General features: G+C 37.5%; 1 protein-coding gene across 2 annotated transcripts in view; it reads right to left on the bottom strand.

Annotated features, from left to right (window-relative positions):
* Positions 1-21776, bottom strand: part of cdk16 (cyclin dependent kinase 16) — a 32855-nt gene extending 11079 nt beyond the window's left edge. Inside the window, exons 1-7 of one of the 2 annotated variants that reach the window (XM_089119835.1) lie at positions 21264-21776; positions 12451-12631; positions 7090-7254; positions 3418-3551; positions 2938-3063; positions 1393-1449; positions 326-440 (exon numbers count right to left, since the gene is read on the bottom strand). In XM_089119835.1, coding sequence (XP_088975961.1) covers positions 326-440; positions 1393-1449; positions 2938-3063; positions 3418-3551; positions 7090-7254; positions 12451-12571 — 718 coding nt within the window. In that variant the 5' untranslated portion in view covers positions 12572-12631; positions 21264-21776. The remainder of the gene's footprint in view (positions 1-325; positions 441-1392; positions 1450-2937; positions 3064-3417; positions 3552-7089; positions 7255-12450; positions 12632-21263) is intronic. The other variant, XM_089119836.1, reaches the window with a different exon arrangement.
* Between the last annotated feature and the right edge of the window lie 2405 nt (positions 21777-24181).

The following is a 24181-nucleotide window of genomic DNA, read 5'->3' as shown; positions in this document are numbered from 1 at the left end:
AGGTTTGATAGCCTCAAACAACCTGTTTTTGCAGTTTAATTAATGGTCTGGCTGTGCTGGGAAGAAGCTTTGAATAAACGTTACAGTACATAAAACTATTCAAAAGAGCACAAAAATCCTGCTTTCCATTTATAACCCTTTTAACCAGCTGAATGGCTTGAACAAAAGCTGCTGATGGTGAATTTATGGATTCACTGGCTAATTTTGAACCTCTCACATATATGAATACAAATGTCGGTCACTGCGCAAGCATGTGGGAAATTTGGGGCAGTAGTTTGCTGATCTAATTTTAGTGTCAATCCACTACGGCACGCTTGTAACTCACCTTCTCTAATGGCAGTGCATGGAGCTCCTTCCTCGTGCTCCAAACGGATCTCCTTCAGAGCCACCAGGTTATCCGTCAACTTACTGCGGCCCTTATATACTGTAGCGTAGGTGCCCTGAGAGAGAGAGGAACGTGACTATGCTGTTTTGGCTGTGAATTAGGGTTATTATCATTAACGAAAACTATTAATAGATCTGTTCATCATTTAAATACAATTGAAACAAGTAAAGGATAATCCATGGCTAGCTGTGCATTAAACATTTTTAATGCACGACGTGGATGCAAAGAACCACCCGACGTGAAGCCGAGCGTTTAATGGGTGGATTATCCCACTTACACCAACCATGGCCAGCATTGACAATTTAAAGCTGTTATGCAGAGTTTGCAGTGCAATATTTGAACTGAAGGGTAAAAATTATGGTTTCTGCCCGCTTTATATCAGACACGGATAAAGTAGTGCCGTGCGTAAGATCAAATGTATTTGAATGAATGAATTACAGCATTTATTTGAGAGAGAAGCATTAGAAATGAGAGATGTGTGTGTGAATTACCTACGTCTGTGAAGCTGTGAGTTTAATTACTTCAAAACCAGCAGTGTTACCCTAACGTTGCTGAGAAATATAATGTAGCGATTCAGTGGCAAAGCAAATTTATTAATAAAACTTGTGGGGCAGTGTTGGTAAGTTTCTGTGCGGCCAAAAGTTGCGCTTCAATATGCCAGCACGTAATAGAATGGCGATTAAACTGACTTGGAAATACCTGTGTGTGCATTAAATGTGTTTATAGCACACCCTCCGGCCAATCAGAATCAAATATTCAGACAGACCATGAATTATTATTTGAATATTAGTTGAAAAACTTCAACTAAACCAAAAATTAGAATAGCTAACTAACTAAAACTGATTAAAAAAAAATCTAAATAGCAATATTTAAAAATAATAACCAACTAAAAACGAAAAATATAAGGATAAAAGCAAATTCAAAATATTAATGAAACTATAATGAAATAAAACAAATGAGACTACTATAATGAAATAAAAACTAAAATAACACTGCTGTTAAGTTACCTCCCCTAGTTTATCCAGTTTCACGTACGTCTCCAACTTCCCAAATCCAATCTCAGACTGCAGACACACAAAGACAAAAAGTATGTCACAACATGGTCCTAAAAAGCAACACTTGGCACAGGGAGACAGGGTGGAAAATTTCAAAGGCATTCATGTGAACTCATTAAAACAGCAAAAAAAAAAAAAAAAAAAAATCACACTGCTCCCGTTTCAGACGGCTGCGCTGGTCGCAGAGGTTTATATAATGCACACAGACAACATGAGCTTAAATATCCCTCCCCAACATAAATTGGGAACAACTGAAGTGTAACAAATTAGGCGTTTAAACGCATCACAGATTGTCAACAGCACTGAATATGGGTTTATATATCATATCAAGGGTGGCTGAAGTTGTAGTATTTTATAATAATGAACTGAAAAAACATGATTTCAACTTTCTGTTAAGAATATTTTCCTTTAAAATGAACACAATGTGGGAAAAAAAAACATTCTATAGCGAATTTAAAACATAATCATATATGATTTAAGTATATCTTATATGATTTAGCACGTCTTTCTCATACATTTGAGGTATTTTATATATATATATATATATATATATATATATACACACACACACACACACACATATGAAGAGTTCAGATGCAAAAGCCTCTAAATGCCATTTGAAATTTTCTTCTAAAATGACCATTTTTATTAAGCTTGTATATTTAAGTTCAGTAATTTCACTTTCAGTAATCTTCATTGCCATTTAAGTGAAATTACTGAACTTAAATATGCAAGCTTGATAAAAAAATTATCATTTTAGAAGAAAATGTCAAATGGCACTTAGAGGCTTTTGCATCTGAACTCTTCATATATACATATGCACATATATATATATATATATATATATATATATATATATATATACACACACACACATATATATATATACATATACTGTATACACACACACACACACACACACACACACACATATACATACACACACATATATATATATATATATAAAAAATCAGTATATCAGTAAAAAAAGGAAAATATAAAAGTCCCATAATGATCCTAAAAGTTAAGCTAAGTTAAGATTTTTGGGGCATTACTTTTTTGAGCTTCACTCTTTTTCCAATGACACTCTGGAACTAATATTTTGAGAACGGTTTTAGCAGCTAGACATGCCATGAAAGTCTGTCTTGTCTGTGTGTTCGCAATGTTTTTAAAGCAATGATAATGTGACCATGAACAATAAGACAAGTCAAGGAGAAGAGAAAAAAACACTCAAAGAGAATGAACAGTAGACAGAGGGATGAGGCTAAAAGTCATGAAAATGGAACTTATAAAATATAAATATAAAATATGATATATTAAGTTGTGTTACAAAATGTATTAGACTAGCATGATATGACCCACATAAAAAAAGTGAACAACCTCATGAAAACACTTGATTTGAGCGGAAAATCAAAACTGGCCATAAAAAGAGACAGGCAAAAAAACAGAGAAAGAATGATGGGAAAATAAGAGGGAAAACCAATGGAGAGGCATTACCAGCGACACTCTGCGTAATCTCCGGCTGAGCGGTTTGTCAAACAGGGGGCTGTTGAGGCTGAATTTCTCCAGGTAGCCATCAGGAAGCCTGATATCGGCAGGCAGAGACAGACGTTTATTTATGTCCTGAGAGGGAAGGAGGAGGGGAAAACCATTATTAGTTGAGGCCTAAAGGTTCTCTTACACTCCATAACAGTAATAACCCATCTGGCCCACAGGCTAGTCATCTAACTGATGGCTACCATGCCGTGGAGCGTTTTCAGTACCCACAATGCACCGTTAGTCACACACAACTAATGTACCTTCAATAGTAACAAACAAGGTAATGGTTATTTAATTGAAACAAACAGAACAAAAACAGAAGGAAAATTGTATGTTTTTATAGCCCAAACCCCAAACTGTCATGTATTATTTACAGAGTCACACTCTAAAAATAGCGGCTAGAAAAACAAGCCATGCACGGTCAGCAACGTGACGTACCTCTGAGGAAATTTTCCGACCAGGATTGTTTCTCAGACGAACTCGGACAGGGCTGTGCACCTCATCTGAGGACGTGGCCGAAGCCTGATCGCTCTCTCCGTCTGAACCCATTTTTACATCCTCGTGGACGATTTCTGCATTTTCAGACACAACCACACACACACAAAAACATTGGCATGCTATGCTGACGTCACAATTTCAATGATACAAATTATTGAATAAATCCTAAATGTCTCTCCACTTCTTCATTATTCTATTTTAAAACACGCAAGTAATGCTGATGTATCATCTGTGAGCCTGCAAATGCATCTCTTACACATTTAGCTGTCTGCTTCTCGCATCTGATGCATTTATAAGACTGGGAGATTCAAACCACTACAGCTGAGGAACTACTTAGGCTACTCTGAAAGGAGATCCGTCTCGTACCCACACAAAAGGAAAAAAAAATAGAAGTCATTATCTTCCACTCTCATTTATTCACTCGCTGCCCCATCCCCCCCATTAAATCATAACCCAACCTCCCACCCCCTCTCGCTCCACACTCAGCCTGTCTATATCAGTGTGTAACAGCGCAGTGGTTCTCAACTGGTTTTGCTTCTAAGAAATAAATCAGAATAATTAAAAACAGAAAAAAATCTAACACTGAAATGCAAAATTATTAACAAGACAACTGCAGAATAGGAATATTTGTCACATTTCTCTTGAATTTTCAATAGTTTTTAACGCTCTTGGTAGCCAATAACAGACGTAGATTAGGTTATTTTCTTTTATCTCATAGAATTTTTCGATGGCATGTAAACCCACATTTCTAGTCTGTTTTTTATGTTAAAGTTTATAATCGATTGTCTTATCGAATCCTATGATTCATCTTATTTTATTTTCATCATTACCACTTGTATTCTACTTTGATTTATTAACATCACATTGTGTTACTGTCACTGCATATATTTTGTGTCAATTGCTTGTTTACACGTGTAAAGCACTTTAAAATTACATTAGGTTTAATTGAAAGGCGATTGATGTAAACTTTTCCATTTTGGAATCGGTCTAAGTTTATTTCGCGTTTATTTATTACGTTTATTTTTATTCTAAGTGACATTTGTGAATATACAAAAATATTGTAGTGTCTGACTGGATGTATGGGCATTAAAGCAGTACTATGTAACTTTTTAAACTTTTTATTAGGGCTGTCAAACGATTAATCGCGATTAATCGCATCCAAAATAAAAGTTTATGTTGAAATAATATATGTGGGTGCACTGTGTATAGTTATTTATATATATATATATATAAATAAATAGACACACATCCTTGTAGTTGTATATATTTAAGAAATATTTTCATGTACTGTATATAGATTTATAAGTTATATTATATATAAATATTTTATATATAAAAAATAAATTTCTTGAATATACATGCATGTGTGTGTATTTATATATACAAAATAATTATACACAGTGCACCCACATATATTATGTAAACACAAACTTTTATTTTGGATGCGATTAATCGCGATTAATCGTTTGACAGCCCTACTTTTCATATTATTTTTCCAAAACCCTTGAGATGGTACATCGACTTACAATAGGTTGAATGACAGGTCTGCCATAGCCTGACAGTGTCTGTATCGCTTTTACTGGCACTCTCTAACTTCGGAGAGCGGGTAGGAACCAGAGCACATAAAGAACTACAAAATTCGACTGCTTTACGGCATACGTCACTTCCCCCACTTCCTCAAATTCTGACGCGAGAGCCAAACGAGCGTTTTTTTCCCCCTCTGTATGTTGTCATGGGTGAAGCAGTAAGTAAAACCAAGAAGCCAAAGGTTTTGTCAGAGGACAGTAGAAAGAGAAAAAGGGAGAGTGGCAAAATAAAAGGACGAGGATCAATATTGGTCCAGCGTTAGCTCGCTGGCGTCACGCCAAAATGAGCGAACGAGTGATTTTTTTTCAAACTAATACTATTTTTAAAAACATTAATTCGTAAGACTACTCCACAAAAACGTAACTAAGTCCCCCGATTCCGGTCTGGTGCATCAATCTTTCCCCGCCTAGCAAATGTGAAGTGCATCAGAAACAGAACGCGCGCGATCAGTTTACTATTGGCGATGTGTAGCTTTGTCCCTCGCCGCATCCAATGAAGACTGCATTGCTTTCTTGTAAGGGCGCTTAACACACTCAAGCATCCCCGTAGAGCCGGGGCGGGCAGCTCGCGCCAGCTCAAGACGTGAAAGTATACTGATTACTGAGTTTAGTAGGGGCTAAATTCTTGCAAGTAAATACATGATTAGACGGACAAAATAATCGGTCAGGATAACTATCCTATGTCTGCAGGCTGATAGTCATGTTTGTTATTTATTTTTCTGGTGAAAGTGTCTGGTCTCAGGCTATAATGCAAATCGATTTTTCAAATTTGTAGATTCATCTATGGTAGCTTGATATTATAATATTGACGATATGGCTATTATCGACCACACAAACATTGAATTGAATTAGCATATCCATTGTGTAAAACAGTAGCCAATAGGCTAACGTTACTATAAAGACTTGTAAACGTGAGCTATGCGATTTTTTGACGTTTGAAAAAAATAAAAGCCCATGACACTATATTCATATGACATGCTGAAATATATGCCAATGTACTTGGGATGAAGACATTTCACACGCAACGCTGGAGTCTGCCCAAAAGACCTAAGAACTCCTTCCTTCTGCAGAGTTCGGGGGTATCGCTTGTCAACAAATGCACACGTGTATTCCCTAGTGTAACCATGACAGATTTTACGACAGTAGTAGAAGACAATACTCTTTCCCAACTCTAGGGGGACCCCGAGAGGTTACTTTCCAAAAGAACATAATGCTGCTTTAACAACAAAAGACATGGGAAATGTTTCTTTCTTTCTCTCTTTATAAGCATATTTATTTTGCCATCCTAATTATGCACAATTAAAGTGTTAGTTTAATTTGTATTATTTGCATTTAGCAAATTGCACTTCCCTGGGTTGCAACCCACCAATTGAGAACCACTGTAATAGTTGAATGTGTCTACACTGCGTTATACGAGAGTCCAAGCTGTGCAGTAGAGATGGGAATCAAGAACCAGTTCAATTTTTTATAAGAAAACACGGCAACCAATTGATTTTATGACGATCAGTTCCGTTGATCATCTGAAACGCTTGCAATCCTTCAACAATGTGGATGGAACTGCTATATTGCGTGTGAATCAACATTTAAGCAAGTGGTTTATTGTTTCTCGCAATTAAAAAGTCTGAATAACGCGCTTTTTCAGGATACATATGCCTTTTTGTAGACATCAATTGTATGAGATAAATTTAGCAAAATACTAATAACAGATCAGAAGCACTTACACAATCAGAAACAGCATACATTCTTAAAAATATATATTATTTCATCTTTGCTGCCTATCTCTCTTAAACCTACTATCTCAGTCGTGGATTTTGAGAAGTTGCTTCGTCATTACTGTTCTGCTGATATGATCTAATCGTTTGAAAACAGGCCTTTAAGGGAAGTGAATGCAAAAGGAATGGAATCATTAACAGAAGCGATAAGGAACATGGAATCGGAAGCAACAATTCCTGACGATTCCCATCCCTACTGTGCAACTTCACACACATCACACTCTGGTCCACTGTGTGCATGCGTGTGAATGTACCGAGGCGTGTGGTGTGGTTGAGATAGGAGCTGAGACTGCGGCCCAGGCTGCGTGGTCTGCGCAGGGCGCTGCTGTAGGACTGCAGGAGGGAGTGCATGCTGAAGGAACCCCCCGAACCTCTCACTGAACCCCGCAGACCGCCACTGCCGCCAACTGGCATGGCCTCTGGGAGGGAGGAGAGGGGAGGAGGACGACACACAGAGGAAATGAGGACGAAGGAGAAGGGGGGGGAAGGGCAGAGAAGGAGCCGGGAAGGAGAATGTAAATGTGGCGGGACACATAATGGAATTGAGCATTATGGGTAGGGGAAAGAAAAAGGGGTGCATAAAGAAGATTATCGTGTTATGGCGATAAAAAGAAAAAAGTGGTGGTGTGAGTGATGAAATGGTAATGTTGGGTTGCAAGAGTTTGAGATTAATAGGGAAGAAGGAAAAGGAAGAAGAAAAACGAGGTTGGAGGGGGAAAGGTTACAGGATGAGAAGGAAAAAAAAGAGGAAATATCAAATTAAAAACAGAAAAAGTCAAATTTTAGAGCATGCATTCATTTTTCCAAAAAAAGTATTATTAAAGGGTCAATTTACAAGGAACATCTTCAGTGTTAGTAAATGAGGTTCAAGGGCCACAATTGAGCAACGACACTGATAAATTCATTTTCTCGCTGCCGGTAATTGTTTCTAATGATTCTCTGCACTGTGGCGGCGATTAAAACGGCACACAAGGGCATCGATTCATCAGCATATGAAAGCCAAATGCATTTCAAATTTGCGCAGGGTTTGGAGAAAGGCCAAAACACACTACAAAAGAAAGAGATGGATTTGCAATTTGATGATATGTTGGCATATGGTAATTACAACACTTAGCATGTACATATATATCATCAGCTTGGGTGAGACGGTTATGGGGACAGATGTCAAACTGAAGCCGTTTCGTTGAAACCGTCGAGATGAGCCGGAACTGTTAGTGCAGTTAGCTTGAGATGGGAAGCCATGCTGGAAGACGCATGCTGATTTGGTCAGAGGGGGTAACAGCAGGCAGGAGACGGTAGCTTAGCTCAACGCGCACAGAGCCGTAGCCAGCCCTGACAGATTGGCTTTAAAACTCATTTCAATCTATTAATGCAATGCTTTACATCTGCATATCCGGATCACACTTGCAGGCAACACGAAGGGAGGCGGAGGTGAATGTATGCGTTCGATGACGAATGGCTGAAAGACACGTCATGTGTTTGATAAAAAGACCTGGTTGAGCTTTAAAAGCACATCGACTGAAGCGTTCAAGTAAATCAGGACTTTTAAATTCATCATGGAATCAAAGTCGACTCTTACTTTCTGTATAAATGTCTTATATGTTCATCAGTGCATGCTACTCGTATACAAAGCACAACAAATGTGTTTTCATCTTTCATCAAAATACTTAAAGGAGTAGTTCACCTTTAAAAAAAAACTTTTGCTGATAATTTACTCACCCCCATGTCATCCAAGATGTCCATGTCATTCTTTCTTCAGTCGAAAAGAAATTAAGGTTTTTGATGAAAACATTCCAGGACTTTTCTCCATATAATGGACTTCAATGGGAACCAAACGGTTCAAGGTCCAAAAGACAGTTTCAGTGCAAACTGCGAACTGTTCAAAGGAATTTAAACGATTCCAGACGATGAATAAGGGTCTTATCAAGTGAAACGATCGCTCATTTAAAAAAAAAAAAAACAAAGTTTAAGTTTTATAAGCTCAAATGCTCGCCTTGCTCTGTACTGTGACGAGCGTTCATGACTCTCCTGTTCAAACTTGTTTATCAAAATGAACGAATCGTATTTCGTGTCATTTGGTTCATTCAACGAACAAAATGAATGAGTTGACTCAGGAAAAGATTTGTGCATTTTGATGAACAAGTTCGAGTAGGAGTCATGAACGCGCATCACAGAACAGAGCAAGGCGAGCATTTGAGCTTATAAAAAGTAATAATTTTTGATTGAGCGATCATTTCGCTTGATAAGACCCTTACTCATCGTCTAGAATCGTTTAAATCCCTTTGAACAGTTTGCAGTTTGCACTGAAACTGTCTTTTGGACCTTGAACTGTTTGGTTCCCATTGAAGTCCATTTTATGGAGAAAAATCCTGGAATGTTTTCATCAAACACCTTAATTTCTTTTCGACTGAAGAAAGAAAGACATGGACATCTTGGATGACATGGGGGTGAGGAAATTATCAGCAAAAGTTTTTTTAAACAGTAATTTTCTCTGTATTTAATAATAATTATTTAACCTAATATGATCAAATCATGACGATAAAATCATGTTCCTGCTGAATATTCTGCTTTGTTTTCTATTGCATGCTGTCAGCAAAGACAGTCTATTTTCATATTACATGTCAGATGCAAGCTAACAACTTGTAAAATGTAATTTCTTTAGCCATAGTGCTGTAGAATCAGCAGAAGTGCAGCACCTCCACTGAACACTGCTGTAAAGTCAATGCACTGTATTCAAATTTATAGCTACTCTGTTCCAGATTTACATCATAGCTGAAGTAAAATCCACAAATCTCTCATTAAACCATAAGCATAAAGACAGGAAATTAGCAATTCAACTAAAACTACATATTTTACACTCGACATGCTGAGAATTACAGCACTTAGAGAAGTCTGTTTACAGAATAAATGTTCTTTTTGAAGTCTGGCCATTAACAACAATTCTGGCCACTTTCTGGCTGCCATTATATAAAAACCCTGGAACAGATTGTACAGATGGCGCTGAATTTGAGCTGTTTTCATCCCCTCCGGTAAGAACGCTCTCTCTCATGTAAGCTACACACAAACACATACACACTGGTTATGAGTGTGTGAAATATTACATGCCACAGAATTCATGCACATCCCAATATTGGGAAAGAATGACTAGCACGGCCTAGAGATGAAAGGTAATTATGTTGCAAATGTTTGGGTTAGATGTGCTTTACCACACTAACTTTGATTAGTGATCATAAAACACATAAGTACAAGTTTGCACATTTTCTGCATCAATTGCATCTGTGGAATACGGCAGTTATGGCCCGTTCACACCGAGGACAATAACTGTAACGATAATATAGTTAGAAAAATCTTTCGAAATATAAACAGAACAGCAGAGTTCAGACGACAACTATTACGATAATGTCACTGAGATATGATGTCATTGGAATCACTTTCAGAATGATTTTTTTCCCCATTGATGAATGATAAAAACATTGACAGCCAATCAGAATCCATCCTGCTTTAAAGCAATTGAGAATTTAGACAAACCTTCAGCAATACGATATTGTGCATTGGTGTGGACGCCAAATAAAGTTATCGTTCTTGGTGTGAATGGGCCTTTAAACATGGTAAAATTAGTTAATCAGTTAAAAGTAGCATAATAGTCTAAATTTTTGGTCCCACTTTATATTAAGTGGCTTTAAGTACTATGTACTTACATTTAAAAATAAGTACAATGTACTTATTGTGCTCATGTTTTATTGTAAATCACTTTTGGTGCTATTGAGGTGGGATACGGGTAAGGTTAGGGACAGGTGTGGTGGTATGGGTAGGTTTATGGGTAAGGAATGGGTCAGCTGTGTAATTACAGATGTAATTACATAAATTAATTACGGCTGTAATTACATGCTGGTATTTTTTAAATATAAGTACAATGTAAAAACATGTATGTACACAATAAGTCCATTGTATCAAATTATTAATTTCAATGTAAGTACATGGTACTTAAAGCCACTTAATATAAAGTGGGACCAAATTTTTAATAAACAAAAGCAAGGGATGAATTTTAGTTCTTAGGAAATCAGTGAGTTTGGAAAGAACTCACATTCATTTGAGTTTTTTGTGATTTAATTAAATAGATATAGGCACTGAGTTAGGCATGGGACGGTATGAAAATTTCATATCACGATTATACTGTCCAAAATTATCGCGATTATCAATATTACCATGGTTTAGTTAAAATGAGATGAAAGTGTTCAAAAAGAACTGATGATCACACGGAAAACATTTCAACAAGTTGTATAATTGACAATCAACAAACAACAAATTTTAACCATATCACAACGGACGTGCGCTCTCCTTTCATTCAAATACAACTTCCGTCTTGCGTCTCCGGTTTTTGATTATATTGAAAATGAAATCAGAGATATACAGAGTTTGATGATATTGGTGTGATATATCTTGTCTGGACGCTTGTTTTACAAAAATGAATTTATAAACAGGTAAGATTTAAAACATTAGCTAATCTCATTATCAATTCAATATGTCCCCGTAATTATGTGGTAAAATTAATATCGGTGTAATGAGTGATGTATCTATGCATTACCATCTTAACGATAGTCTTATTTGAAATTGTTCGTTCGTCTTTGGCTCAAATCCACTTGCTGCGAACTTTTCTTCGCGGACGCTTCACGTCTATTTCAAGTGAGTGACATAAAATGCTTCAACTCAAAACAACATTTCGTGCCCAATTGTTTCCCAGACGTAGATTTGGTATTGAGGTCAAAGTTAACCTGCCTTGCGTTCGCTATAACGTTACAACAGAGGGTGATGCTCACAGAAGACGACTCGGCAGATTTGAAGTGTTTCTATTGCAGTGACTTTTTGTTCGGCAGACAGGGTAATTTATAATTTACTCATCCTCAATCAAGTTTCCCTCAGGAGGACTTTTGTAAAAGCCAAAATATGACCACACCTCAGATTTGGTCCTCCTAAAAACACGTGCTGCATCAAGACTGTTGCTGGCCGACAGGATTTAAAATCGCGATAATCAAACACGCTTTTAATGATAATAAAATTTTAAAGGATAATACTAACCGTCAGTATATTTTATCGTGGTTTATCGTGAAAACGGTAATCGTCCCATCCCTACACTGAGTGAACCCTGACGACAGCCATAAATGTTAACATTGTCATTTTACAGTTAAAATAAATAAATTGAGTATTTAAGAAAAAAATGTCAATTATTATTTTAATTTTACAATAGTAGCATCACTTCTATGCATTAAATAATTTCTATAATTTTATTTAATAACAATAATGATAGGAATAATAAAACATTCATAGTTATTATTTTATAGCCTTGATACGCATTTTAATAACAACATTTTGCAAACCTGGAATTCTTTTAATCACAGCTTAATTAAGCTGTGATTAAAAGAATTCCAGGTTTGCAAAATTTTGTTATTAAAATGCGCAAATATCACAATTCGATTTTTCCACAAATCCTGCAACCCTAATGAGCACTTTTCTATGCTTTACTGGTTAAGTGCAACTGGATCCATTCAGTAAACCACGTGTGTGCCGAGTGCGTGTGGCTTCCGTGCCGTATTTCAAGAAAGTGAGCGCTACTGTACCGGAATCGCTGTGCGCCCCTGTGTCCTGAGAGCTGATGGTCTCACTCATGGTCTTGTCCCCGCTGTTACCCCCTCGCAGTGTCAGGGACAGCTGCCGCTTGATCTTCCTCATGCGGTCCATCAGTGGGGGTAAGGGGGGCCGAGATGAGGTGGGTGGAGGGGCTGCCACTGTTCAACCGCCCTGTCGGAGACACACAAACACACAAGCAGGACGTTACAAGCTGCTTCCTGGTACATTTGATATCTTCCGTGATTACCGGACAGAGCAAAGTCATGCATTTTCAAGGACGCCATTCTCTTAAGACTGTAATGATTCAATATATTATGGGATAAATATTATCACAAAGGAGTAGTTCACCTTTAAAAAAACTTTTGCTGATAATTTACTCACCCCCATGTCATCCAAGATGTCCTTGTCATTCTTTCTTCAGTCAAAAAGAAATTGAGGATTTTGATGAAAACATTCCAGGATTTTCTCCATATAATGGACTTCAATGGGAACCAAACGGTTCAAGGTCCAAAAGACAGTTTCATTGCAGCTTCAAAGGGCTTTAAATGATTCCAGATGATGAATAAGGGTCTTATCAAGCGAAACGATCGCTCATTCTAAAAAAAAAAAAGTTTACGTTTTATAAGCTCAAATGTTTGCCTTGCTCTGTTCTGTGATGCGCACTTGTTTTCTTGTCTCCTGTTCGAACTCTTTGCCCGAGTCAATTCGTTCATTTCGTTCGTTGAATGACACAAAAAAAGATTCGTTCATTTTGATGAACGAGTTCGAACAGGAGAGTCACGAACGCACACCACAGAACAGAGAAAGACGACCATTTGAGCTTATAAAACGTAAACTTTTTTTTTAATGAGCGATTGTTTGGCTTGATAAGCCCCTTATTCATCGCCTGGAATCGTTTAAAGCCCTTTGAACAGTTTGGAGTTTGCACTGAAACTGTCTTTTGGACCTTGAACCGTTTGGTCCCCAATGAAGTCCATTATATGGAGAAAAATCCTGGAATGTTTTCATCTAAAACCTTAATTTCTTTTCGACTGAAGAAAGAAAGACATGGACATCTTGGATGTCCGAGTAAATTATCAGCAAACGGTTTTTAAAAAGTGAACTACTCCTTTAAGATTATGGGTTAACAATGGTAAGACAAATGTGGAGCAGAGAGGTGATTCAGGACAAAATGTGTATTTCATAAGCACTGAACTTTGAGCGGATGGCACGAGTGGAAATCAAAGTGAGAGACATTAACTGTAAAAGGTTCACAGTAAGAGATCACAATCAACTGTAGTTGCACACATTATAGCAATAATAATTAGCAACGGTGTTTTCAAACTCATTTTAAATTAGATTGTTTTCATTTACAAATCAAGTGATTCAAGGATTGCAGTCGTTGCGGAGTTAAGTGTATTTAGGCCGGAAATCGAAGTAATCCAACTGGGAGACTCACAGAGAGGTGCAAACAGAGATCCATTAAAACTCTCTGAAAGAGAGTCTTAGAGAAGAAAGCACTAAACACATGTTAATGATCACAGAACAGACTTGAGCATGAACATTCATCTCAGTTCAGTGAAGTTCAAAGAAAACAGTGAGAGACTATGGGAATGTTGAGCATATTACTTTTTGCAGTATGCACAAACAAAACACCAGATGATCTACTACAATGTGCAGGACATAAAGCAGAGCACACCGAGTGGGATACCACAACGCAAAGCACTTAACAGTCTCGAGTCGACTTGACCTTCCATTTGCCGTATGACAATAGAATTGAACGTGATAACCATTACATCGCCTTCTTGACTCCTACTGTATAATTAAAAGAGCCTTTCCCGTTATGCATTTGCAGTAACGGTAGCTACAAATAATAAATAGCAGAAATAAATACTGGTAGCATCTGTATATGCTAGTCTTAAAGGGATACTCCACTTTTTTTGGAAATAGGCTCATTTTACAACTCCCCCAAAGTTAAACAGTTGAGATTTACAGTTTTCAAATCCATTCAGCCGATTTTCTGATATTTAGAAGAATATCAGTAACCAGACAGTTTCTGGTCTCATTGACTACCATAGTATATATTTTTTCCTACTATGGAAGTCAATGAGACCAAAAACGGTCTGATGACTGATATTTTTCTAAATATCAGAAAATCGGCCGAATGGATTCGAAAACGGTAAAACTCAATGGTTTAACTCTGGGGGAGTTGTAAAATGAGCCTATTTCCAAAAAGGTAAAGGTATTTTAAGATAGCAGGCTAATCAGTTAGGGCATGCCAAGCTAGCATGTAAGTATGCTAACCGGCTAATAAGCTACCAGTACATTAGATCTGTAGTATTTCAGTTTTGGCTGTCCCTAAATGTACAGCGGGTATTTTAAACAACAGCATAGAGAATATATAAGGAGCCTAGTTTTCCATTCATGAACACACAGCCTTAAAGAGAAAGCTAAATTATCCTCAGTGCTTGTGGGGAACACAGGGGCTTCTCTTTGGGAACAGCCAAAATGCCAGAAGGGTTTGCTTTTCCTTTAGACTAATCACATGCTTTGGCACAAAGATGGGCAACAATCTCAAATGCAAATCCAAGATTTGGGTGCTTGGACTTAATGTGACCCACTAACAAGTTGCCCGAGGATGGGATTCTACCCAGGCACAGGATTTCAACACTTCAGATATCATGTTAAACACAGGCCACATGTTCTTTAGAAATATTTCCTTAAGATTTAATGGAAGGGTTGTCATGTCACCTTTATTTATATAGCGCTTTTTAGAATACAGATTGTATCAAAGCAGCTTCACACACAGTGATAACATGGAAATACAACAAGGTTTGTTTCTAGAAGAAAACTGAGTCATCGTCCACTTTAAGTAAGGCAGATCAATAATATAGTTGAATATTAAATGTCCCCAACTTAGCAAGCCAAAAGCCGAGGCAACATTGGCAAGGAACCACTCCATGAGGTGACAGAATGGAGAAAAAAAAACATGGGAGAACCCAGACTCAGTCGGGGGCCAGTTCTCCTCTGGCCCAGGCAGCATTACAGGTCAGAAGTCAGATTGGATCAGAATATTAATCCAGTTCCAATTGGTTGTAAGTCGAAGTCATAACTCCGGTATGTTGTCTGAAGTTGAAGTTGTCTGAACATCTGTGAGATATGATAACATTAACAAACCCCTCAAAAGTCAAAAGTAAAAGTGCAGTGAAGCGTTCACACGTGGCATTTTTGGTTCGATTAAAACCAACTCTGGTGCGATTGCTCTGTTAGTGCGGTTCATTTGAATAAGCCTGGTGCGCACCAAAAAAGCTGACCAAGACGCTGAAAAGATCTCGGTCCGCTTCCAAATGAACTCTGGTGCATTTCGACTGAAATATGAAGGTAACATGGACCAAATACATCTAAACGAACCAAAAACAGAATGTGATGTCAGCTGATACGACCCTAAAAAAGACAATGGTAATGGTAATGGTAAGTTGTCCATTACAATTCGGTAGAGGCGTTGGAAATGCTGTATGCTCACAGCACATCTTCGTTTGTGAGTGGTATGGACTTACTTGGGAGGTGGACTTGGACTTGGTCCTGGTCCCCAATGCATCTTTTTGTTTTTTGATCATGGACTACATAATATATGCCCTTTTCTACTGGTAAAATTTGAAATTTGCCATTATCGGGACCCACAAAGATTCCCCCATTTCATTATTATACATTATATTCAACATTAAATATAATGTAGTACTGTGACTGAAACGCTGAAAACTGACGTTTTTTCCAACGCAGGACACTTGCGCTTTCAATGCAGGCATTGGTAAGCACAGAGAGTCTCCCGGTGCTCACTTAAAGCGTGTCAAAATGACTATCCCCAAACCTTATTATTAGTTCATCCAAAATGTAAAAATCTTCATTTACTCACCCTCATGTCGTTTTTGCGTGCCACACACACACACACTTAAACGTCCGTGTTTACTACAGTATGTGTGTTGTAAATCTGTTCATCATATAAAGCCATCCTGTCTCTTCAGAAGAGTTGATTGGAGTACACCACTCGATTGATTATATTGATATAAAAGACATAAGGGTGAGTACGTTTCGTTACACCCTTACAAAATACAAAAGCTTTTTTTTTGTCTTCTTTAGGTTCAGTGTTAAAAATGACAGTGCAAACGCTAACCGAACCAGGACAAAAATATATATAATTTTCTTTTCTTTGGTCCGGACTGGAACAAAAGAACCAAGAGAACTGAACTGTGTGAACACACCATTAATTTGCCAAATAGACAAGAAAATACACATCCCAGCAATATTTCAATGTGATATAGTCATGTAAATCCAAGTTGATGGGTTGAAAAGCACATTAAGCAGAATGCATATGGTTTGGAATCATCCACGCAAGCGATGACAAAAGAAAAACCTTTATCAATGTTTTTAACCATCACGTCATTTGAATGTAAAGGCCATGTGGTGGCACATAGTGAACAGTCCAAAGGGTTTTAAACCACTCCAAGCCAAACAGTTGGAAGGTTAACACCAAACATATTATAAATAGTTGAAATACTTGAAATAGTGAGAGTGGAGTTTCCTTTCTTCCCTAAGGGAGAATCACGGAAACACGCCTGAAATCCAAGACGGGGAAAAAAAATACAGATGTTCAAGGGAAATATAAAGCAGAAGAGCAAATGGGGACAGAGCCAATGGCAATAAAGGCACTACAAGGCATTTGAAGCCTCTATGGTTCATCTTACCTATAAACTATTATAAACCAACCAGCCTAAAATCAGATCTTCTGAATCAATCACGACAATCAACAGGAAATACAAGGCGATCCATAAACATTCGCTCTTGTTTAGGGTAAAACAATGCCAACAGCCCTGAAGACGGACTTTGACTCTGGACACTATGGAAAATATTTAGGCTATTTTCATATTTTGCATTTTGAACAACAATCAGTCGCATTCAATTGGAAAAGAAATGTGGCTGAATGTCTGACAAAGCAGTGTGTTATACGATCAGCTGCTCTGATGCAAAGATAAATCTAGTCATTGTCCAATCATTTCAGTAATCAAAGACAAACAAGACACAGTTATAAATATATATACGCAAGCTTAACCTGTTTGCCCTCCACCCATTTTCCACTACACACAGGCTTAATTTGAGACCTAGGGAGCGATTGTGGCCCCAGAGGAGAGCATCAGTGGTCTACACTGGGTTAAGGGCCGTTTTCAGCTCTCAGCAACGTCTTACTTAGTGCTGCTTAATCAGGGTTGATGACTCTTTAAGACTCTTTCTATCACTTTTCATTACTGCCTTGAGCAGTCGACCATCAAAACCGCATGCAAGACAGCATTCTCTGGGCTAGCTAACATAAAAACAGACTGCAAACAGACCGGTTTCAGAGCCACTATGTTCCTTTAACTGACCTGCATCAATACGGCACAGGCTGAGGCTCATTTATCCACTCCATAAGTCAATAAAAGCTTAATGGGGTTCAGACAAATGACAGTGACAGCTTGGTCTTCGCCGATGTGGATGAGTTTACAAACCAGCTCAGTCAAGCGGCAAAAAGCGGCCTGTTTCCTGTAAAACATCTTTAATTCGCATTTGATCATATGCAAGAGTTAAACAAAGCACCAGTTCATACTAGCATAGCCACAAACATCCCTCTCCAACTAGACTGACATGCATCCAAACACAAGGTGACACCCCAACGGGGGTGACCTTCATAGAGACTGATTCTGGAACACCAGGTCCAGACAGCACTACATCAACCAGCCTCTAAGCGCAAATGTGTTGCTGTCATTTCTCTGTGGGAGCAGAAAAGTTGAAGAAGGTGTCCGTACAGTGCAGCACTTTATTAATTATGCTGGTGACACATGCCAGGACTGGAAAAATCAGCCTGCTCAAGTAGGTTACTTTCTAACTGGACAATGCTATTCATTGAGGAATTATGAGGAATTAGGAAACATTCTCAAATACCACCGCAATAATGAAGAGCACTTGCAAAAGGATGCAGCATTTGTCAATTATGCCCAATGCTATAGAACACACTACCAAATATTAAGTAGAGCCAGACCGATATATCGGCAGGCCGATATTATCGGCCGATATTAGGCATTTTCCAAATTATCGGTATCGGCAGTTATAATGGCCGATAAATGAATATTTTGTATCATATTTTGATAATGGATATTTTAACAAAATTTGTGACTATCATGTCCAGTTTTGCTGCTGTTAAATAAGCCGAAAATGAAGCGGAATTATCTAGTAATAGTTACATTATGTTGTTACAGTGTAGTCCTTTTAACTTTTAACAATGTGACTGAAGTATTTCTTTAATAGCGCCGCGTGACAGTTATAGCAATGAGACGCATCATCTCTCCTTGGCATGTTATTTTGAAAATATAGCCTATGGTTTACAATTTGTTGCGCGTTTCTGAAATAATAATTAAGAAAAAATATCGGCCGATATATCGGATTTTAAAACCAATAAATATTTGTATCGGACTTCAAAATCCTTTATCGGTCGGGCTCTAATATTAAGGAAGCTGGCTTGGTAACTATTTTTGAAAGAAAGCTAAAAACGGATCTTCTTATTTTAGCTTTTAATTATTTATAGAATTTTTACTCGTAGCTTATTGTAATGCAGTTTGCAAAATGATTTACAAAAAATTTATAAAAATCCTTGAAAGATAGCCTATCATACAAATAATGTTTATTATTGTTATTCACTTACTCAGAGGAATAGTTTGTTGTCAACAATGTGTCACGTACAATAGGCTATATGCACGCATAATTTCCACATTTGACGCAAGGCTGCTCTTGAGTTTCCGGTTGGAAAGATTTAAAGCGGAGGAAAACGGGATTATGGCAGAGTCTTCAAAATGTACCGTCCTCCCGTCTTTGAAACGAAACTTTAATACGTTTTTATGTAATTTTATATACAGTTATGTTTATTTAATATAATAAACAAAGAAGCATAAACAAAATGAGGGGTGTCTGTTTTGTCTGTTTTTGTGACTAACGTTTCTTTAGTATAGCCATAGAGTATAAAAAACAATATAAATCCTCGGTATAGCATTGGACTCTACGATCGGCGGAAGTAATCCAGCATCCTTAGACCACCGCCGTGCATTGAGCCCATTCCAAAGTCAGGAACGACGCCAGAAATATTGTGGAAAAAAATGGTATGAAGGTACTTTGGGAATATATCTTTAATCCTACAATACCAAAAACAAGATCATATAAACAAAATATGCCAATGCTTTAAGGAAAACAGCCTACAATACCAAAAACAAGATTATGTAGCCAAAACATGGCAATGCTTGACCAATGTTTTTTTCAATGGCCGATGCGGATACTGAGACTTAGAGAGCAAGGCTTATTACACAATCACAGAAAATAAAATACACAGAAGTGCTAAAGAGAAACAAACACTAATTCTACTAAATATTTCCCTCAAATACTCTAAAAAAAAAACTATATGCTTTGAAAAACAAAGGTGAAGTACATGACAACTTCTGTTTATCAGTCGATCATGAACAGATTTCAGTCAATATATCCTTCTATGCGAGCATCAATGCACGCTCCTTTGGAATTATTCGTCTTGCTTCAAAGCCAATTACTCCCAACACGGAAGCCAAAGGTCAAGTGCTTTCCCTAATTCTTTCAAGTAAGCAATCAATGGAAACTATTACTTAAATGTGGGTTGATGAACGCCATCAAAATTATGCATGCTACTGCTACAACCTGTGTAAAACTTAAATACTCCCAAACCATCTGTCACAACCTTATGATAATACTCCAGAAACCAGCCCACTCAACATGCATTTACGCCTCCAACAAGCCATTCTGAATCAGATGGGCAACTGTCAAACATGTGCCTCTATCTGCACAGACTTGAGTCTTTAACTGGTGACTTCTCTTTGCAGCATCTTACACAATGTTTTGATCAAGTCGGACAGGATTACCCTGACCCTACCTCTTTCCCCATTCCATCAGTTTAAGTAGCACCAAAAGTGGTTTCACCAGCTGGCAAATCATTGTGCTCTGGAAGGATCATTATGGCCTTTTAATGCAGCTTTAAAAACGCAGCTTTACCCCAAGAATAACATGAAAACAATACCACATATTCACAACAATGACGTAGACTTATATAACTGCACGTCATGTTTTGAATGAGTGACGTTACGCTGTCATCACAAGATACATTTCCACAGTAAAGTACGTCATCGATTATGTTTCCTCTCTTTTAAAACCATTTCACGAAATATTATCTTTTATAATATAAAAGTTAAACAAAACTGGCTAAAATGAACATACATTTTAATAAATGCATACTGGATAAGCATTTGAGATAATTCAATGACATTATTAGAGCTCAAAATTACTGAATAAAACACACGACTCCCTCAGGATAAGATACTTACTCAGGCAAGCCATAAATATGTCAAAAATCAGGAAATTAAACATTGATTGCAGACTGCTGACTAATTCACAGTAAAACACACATAAACAAGCTAGCCAGGTTAGCTAGTTAGCTGGCTTTAAAGACCAGCATGAAACGGCCATTGTACAGGAATGCGAGAATGATTCCTCTTTATTTTTATTCATTCATTCTAGTTTTTCTGTTGTCCATTCGCATATATCATAAAACAATCTCTCAGTTTCCATTCAGACAGCCCAACCGACCCAAACAGGATATCACACACATAGTCCGGCTCAAATAAACTCACTCAAAAACGGCCTAAAATGTACTTTTACGGTCACATTATGATGCTTTTTCCACTTTAAGATGAAATATCAGGGTGGACAGGAGTGGTTTTCTTACCCGTGGAATTGAGATCCGTGTGCGCTTTTGTAAGTGAGTGCGTTTTGCTCGTGTAATCTTAACAGCAGTAATAAAATCCCAAAGCCGCCTCGCGCTCCCAATAGTCCTCGGCCATGATCATCTAGTGCTGCTGGTGCTGCTCGTCCGGTCTCCAATGTTGCTGGAGCGACTCCTCCAGACCCCGCATGTCTCACTACTGCTCCTTTTTGCTAAAACGTTACAGCAGCTGTTCCTTTCCTTGCCAAATCCGGACTGGAGTGGATCATGGAAGCGACAGAGCAGCTGCGAATAGATTCAGGAGTCACTCACTCCTCCACCACCACCAGGACTCTTTGGATAGGCTGGATAACATATAATTATGCCGTTTGGGTAATTCGTATGTAAATAATGAGTTTTATGTTATAGCTCAATTTTATTATAATGTATTCTTGATTCGACTGGTTCAGTAAATTATGCGTCCCTGCAGTCATGAAATTGAAATATGAAGTGCAAGCGTCTACCCCCTAATAAATGACACTGGCTTATAATGGGCTGATCCAAATTAAATTCAAGCAAGTCAGACTGTACCATTCATGCCGAATGCGCAGGGGAGAGGCAGTGGGAGTGCAGTAATGCAGAACGCCGTGAGCCACTGTATGTCATGCTGAGCTGTTACATTTTTGCCATATTATTTGTTTACGAAAATACGTTAAACAGCATTTGTTTGTAATAGGATCAGTTTTATCAGTTAAAAGGTTTTTAGGGTGGATCCACCCTAGGTTAGGCCTACTGTAAGATCACGAGTGTCTATCTGTCTGTCTGTCTGTCTGTCTTTTTGGTAGTTTGAAGTAATAAATCATCATTCAATTAGGATTATTTGTAATCAAGCATAAATTCAGACATTTAAAATATTTATATATTTATTTCAAATAAAATAAACATCCCCCAAATTTACTTGGGAAAAACATTGATCATATCCTATAATTTTATATGTGAAATGTTTATTTATTTACTTAAAATTATTTTAAAGAATGCAGTACATTTCAGTGTATCCTGCAATGTCAAAAATGGCATAACAACTTTAATCACATGTAATCTTATTAGAGCATTTTGTTTTGAATATCTAGCCTGATGGACTGACAGCATTGATTTATATGATAATTAAACGAAATGGGTTAAAGGGGCTGGGGAACCTAACCTGAAATCTAACCCCCCTCTCTCTCTGTCTGTCTTTCTTTGTGTGTGTGTGTGTGTGTGTGTGTGTGTGTGTGTTGCAGAGCAGTGGAGCCCCACAGTGAGTCACCACTCTGGCATGCCTCAGAGCCCCCAGCAGTTACTTTAGTCCTGGAAACCCACTGTATGGGGGTTGCATCAATGTGCCTTGGGTGCAAATGAACATTTCTTTTGTTCTTTTGATAGCTTTCAACATTTTTGCTTCACCAGGGAAGATACCGAATGCAGGGAATTATCTGGAGTTAGAGGTTTTGTGCACACCGTGACCCTGTCTGTATGTGGGTGCTGTATCTGAACCATGTCACCAGGCTATTTCATTTAATAGTCATCACTATTAAATGAAAAAATTAATATATCAAAAATATATATCTATCAAGTATAAATACACAAAATACAACATAAATGAGCAGTAAATATTTATACGCTGCAAGGTTATACTTTTTGTTCAGTAACCATGTATTAGGAGAGAAAAAAGCATTACAAATCGTGTTGTTTTTCAACATCCATGCTCAGAAACCCTTAATTACTGTATGTGTAACTCTAGCCACCAGCAAGGGCACACATGCATGTTCGACCTTGTCTTGATTAAGAGAGCACTTCTGAAAATGCCTCTTTTACCCACCAGTAGCCACTGTTCAGCCAGGTCAGGTGACTTCAGCACCAGGCCATGCTTATTATTTCTTGAAGATGACCACATATGATTGGGCTCTCATTAGAAATAAGGATGTTATTAAGGTCTCATTTATGCTGGTTAATATTAATGCAGATAAGAGGAGTTAAAAAGGCAAACCCATTGACGCATGCTTTAATGTGCTGCATTCATTAGCGCACAGTCACATTTCAAGTGCCTAACATGTTAAGAGCGACACTGCAACACCATTATGTAGAATTAGATGTTCACAGAACCACAACACAGAATGCCGGAGCTCTGATGTACCTGTGTGTGTGATGCACAAACTGTGTGTGTGGATGATTTAGATTGGGAATGACATGTACTACATTTAAGATCTGTAACCTCTCTCTCTCTCTCTCCTTTCTCTGTTTTCTCATAAGCCTCATGCATGAGCTCATGTTGTGTGTTCAGCACTATGCCATGCTTATTACAGTATTTCTTGAAGATGACCACATATGATTGGGCTCTCATTAGAAGAGCTCCTAGACGTTTCACATTTGAAAAAATGGTTTTACAAAGCAAATTTAAAAATCTAATCTAATTTTAATCTAATCATCTGGTAGGAACATGCACAGATGCTCAATATCAATAATATAAATTTAAAAAGTGGACAATTTCGGCTGATAATTGTAATGGCATATAGAATGAACGCATAGAATGTGTGTGTGTGTGTGTGTGTGTGTGTGTGTGGTTAGAAATTAGTTAGAAAAAAGAGAGATTAGTTAGAAATAAAGATAGATTGGTTGAAAGAAAGAAAGAAAGAAAGATTAGTTAGAAAGAAAGAAAGATGGATTAGTTAGAAAGAAATTTTAGTTAGAAAGAAAGATTAGTCAGAAAGAAATAAAGAAAGGTAGATTAGTTAGAAAGATAGATAGATTAGTTAGAAAGAAATAAAGATAGATAGAAAGAAAGAAAGATTAGTTACAAAGAAAGAAAGATGGATTAGTTAGAAAGAAATTTTAGTTAGAAAGAAAGATTAGTCAGAAAGAAAGAAAGAAAGGTAGATTAGTTAGAAAAATAGATAGATTAGTTA

Source organism: Pimephales promelas, chromosome 14 (genome assembly GCF_988280905.1).
Source record: "Pimephales promelas chromosome 14, fPimPro1.hap1.1, whole genome shotgun sequence".
Lineage (NCBI taxonomy): Eukaryota > Metazoa > Chordata > Actinopteri > Cypriniformes > Leuciscidae > Pimephales > Pimephales promelas.
This window is presented reverse-complemented; position numbering and strand designations above follow the sequence as displayed.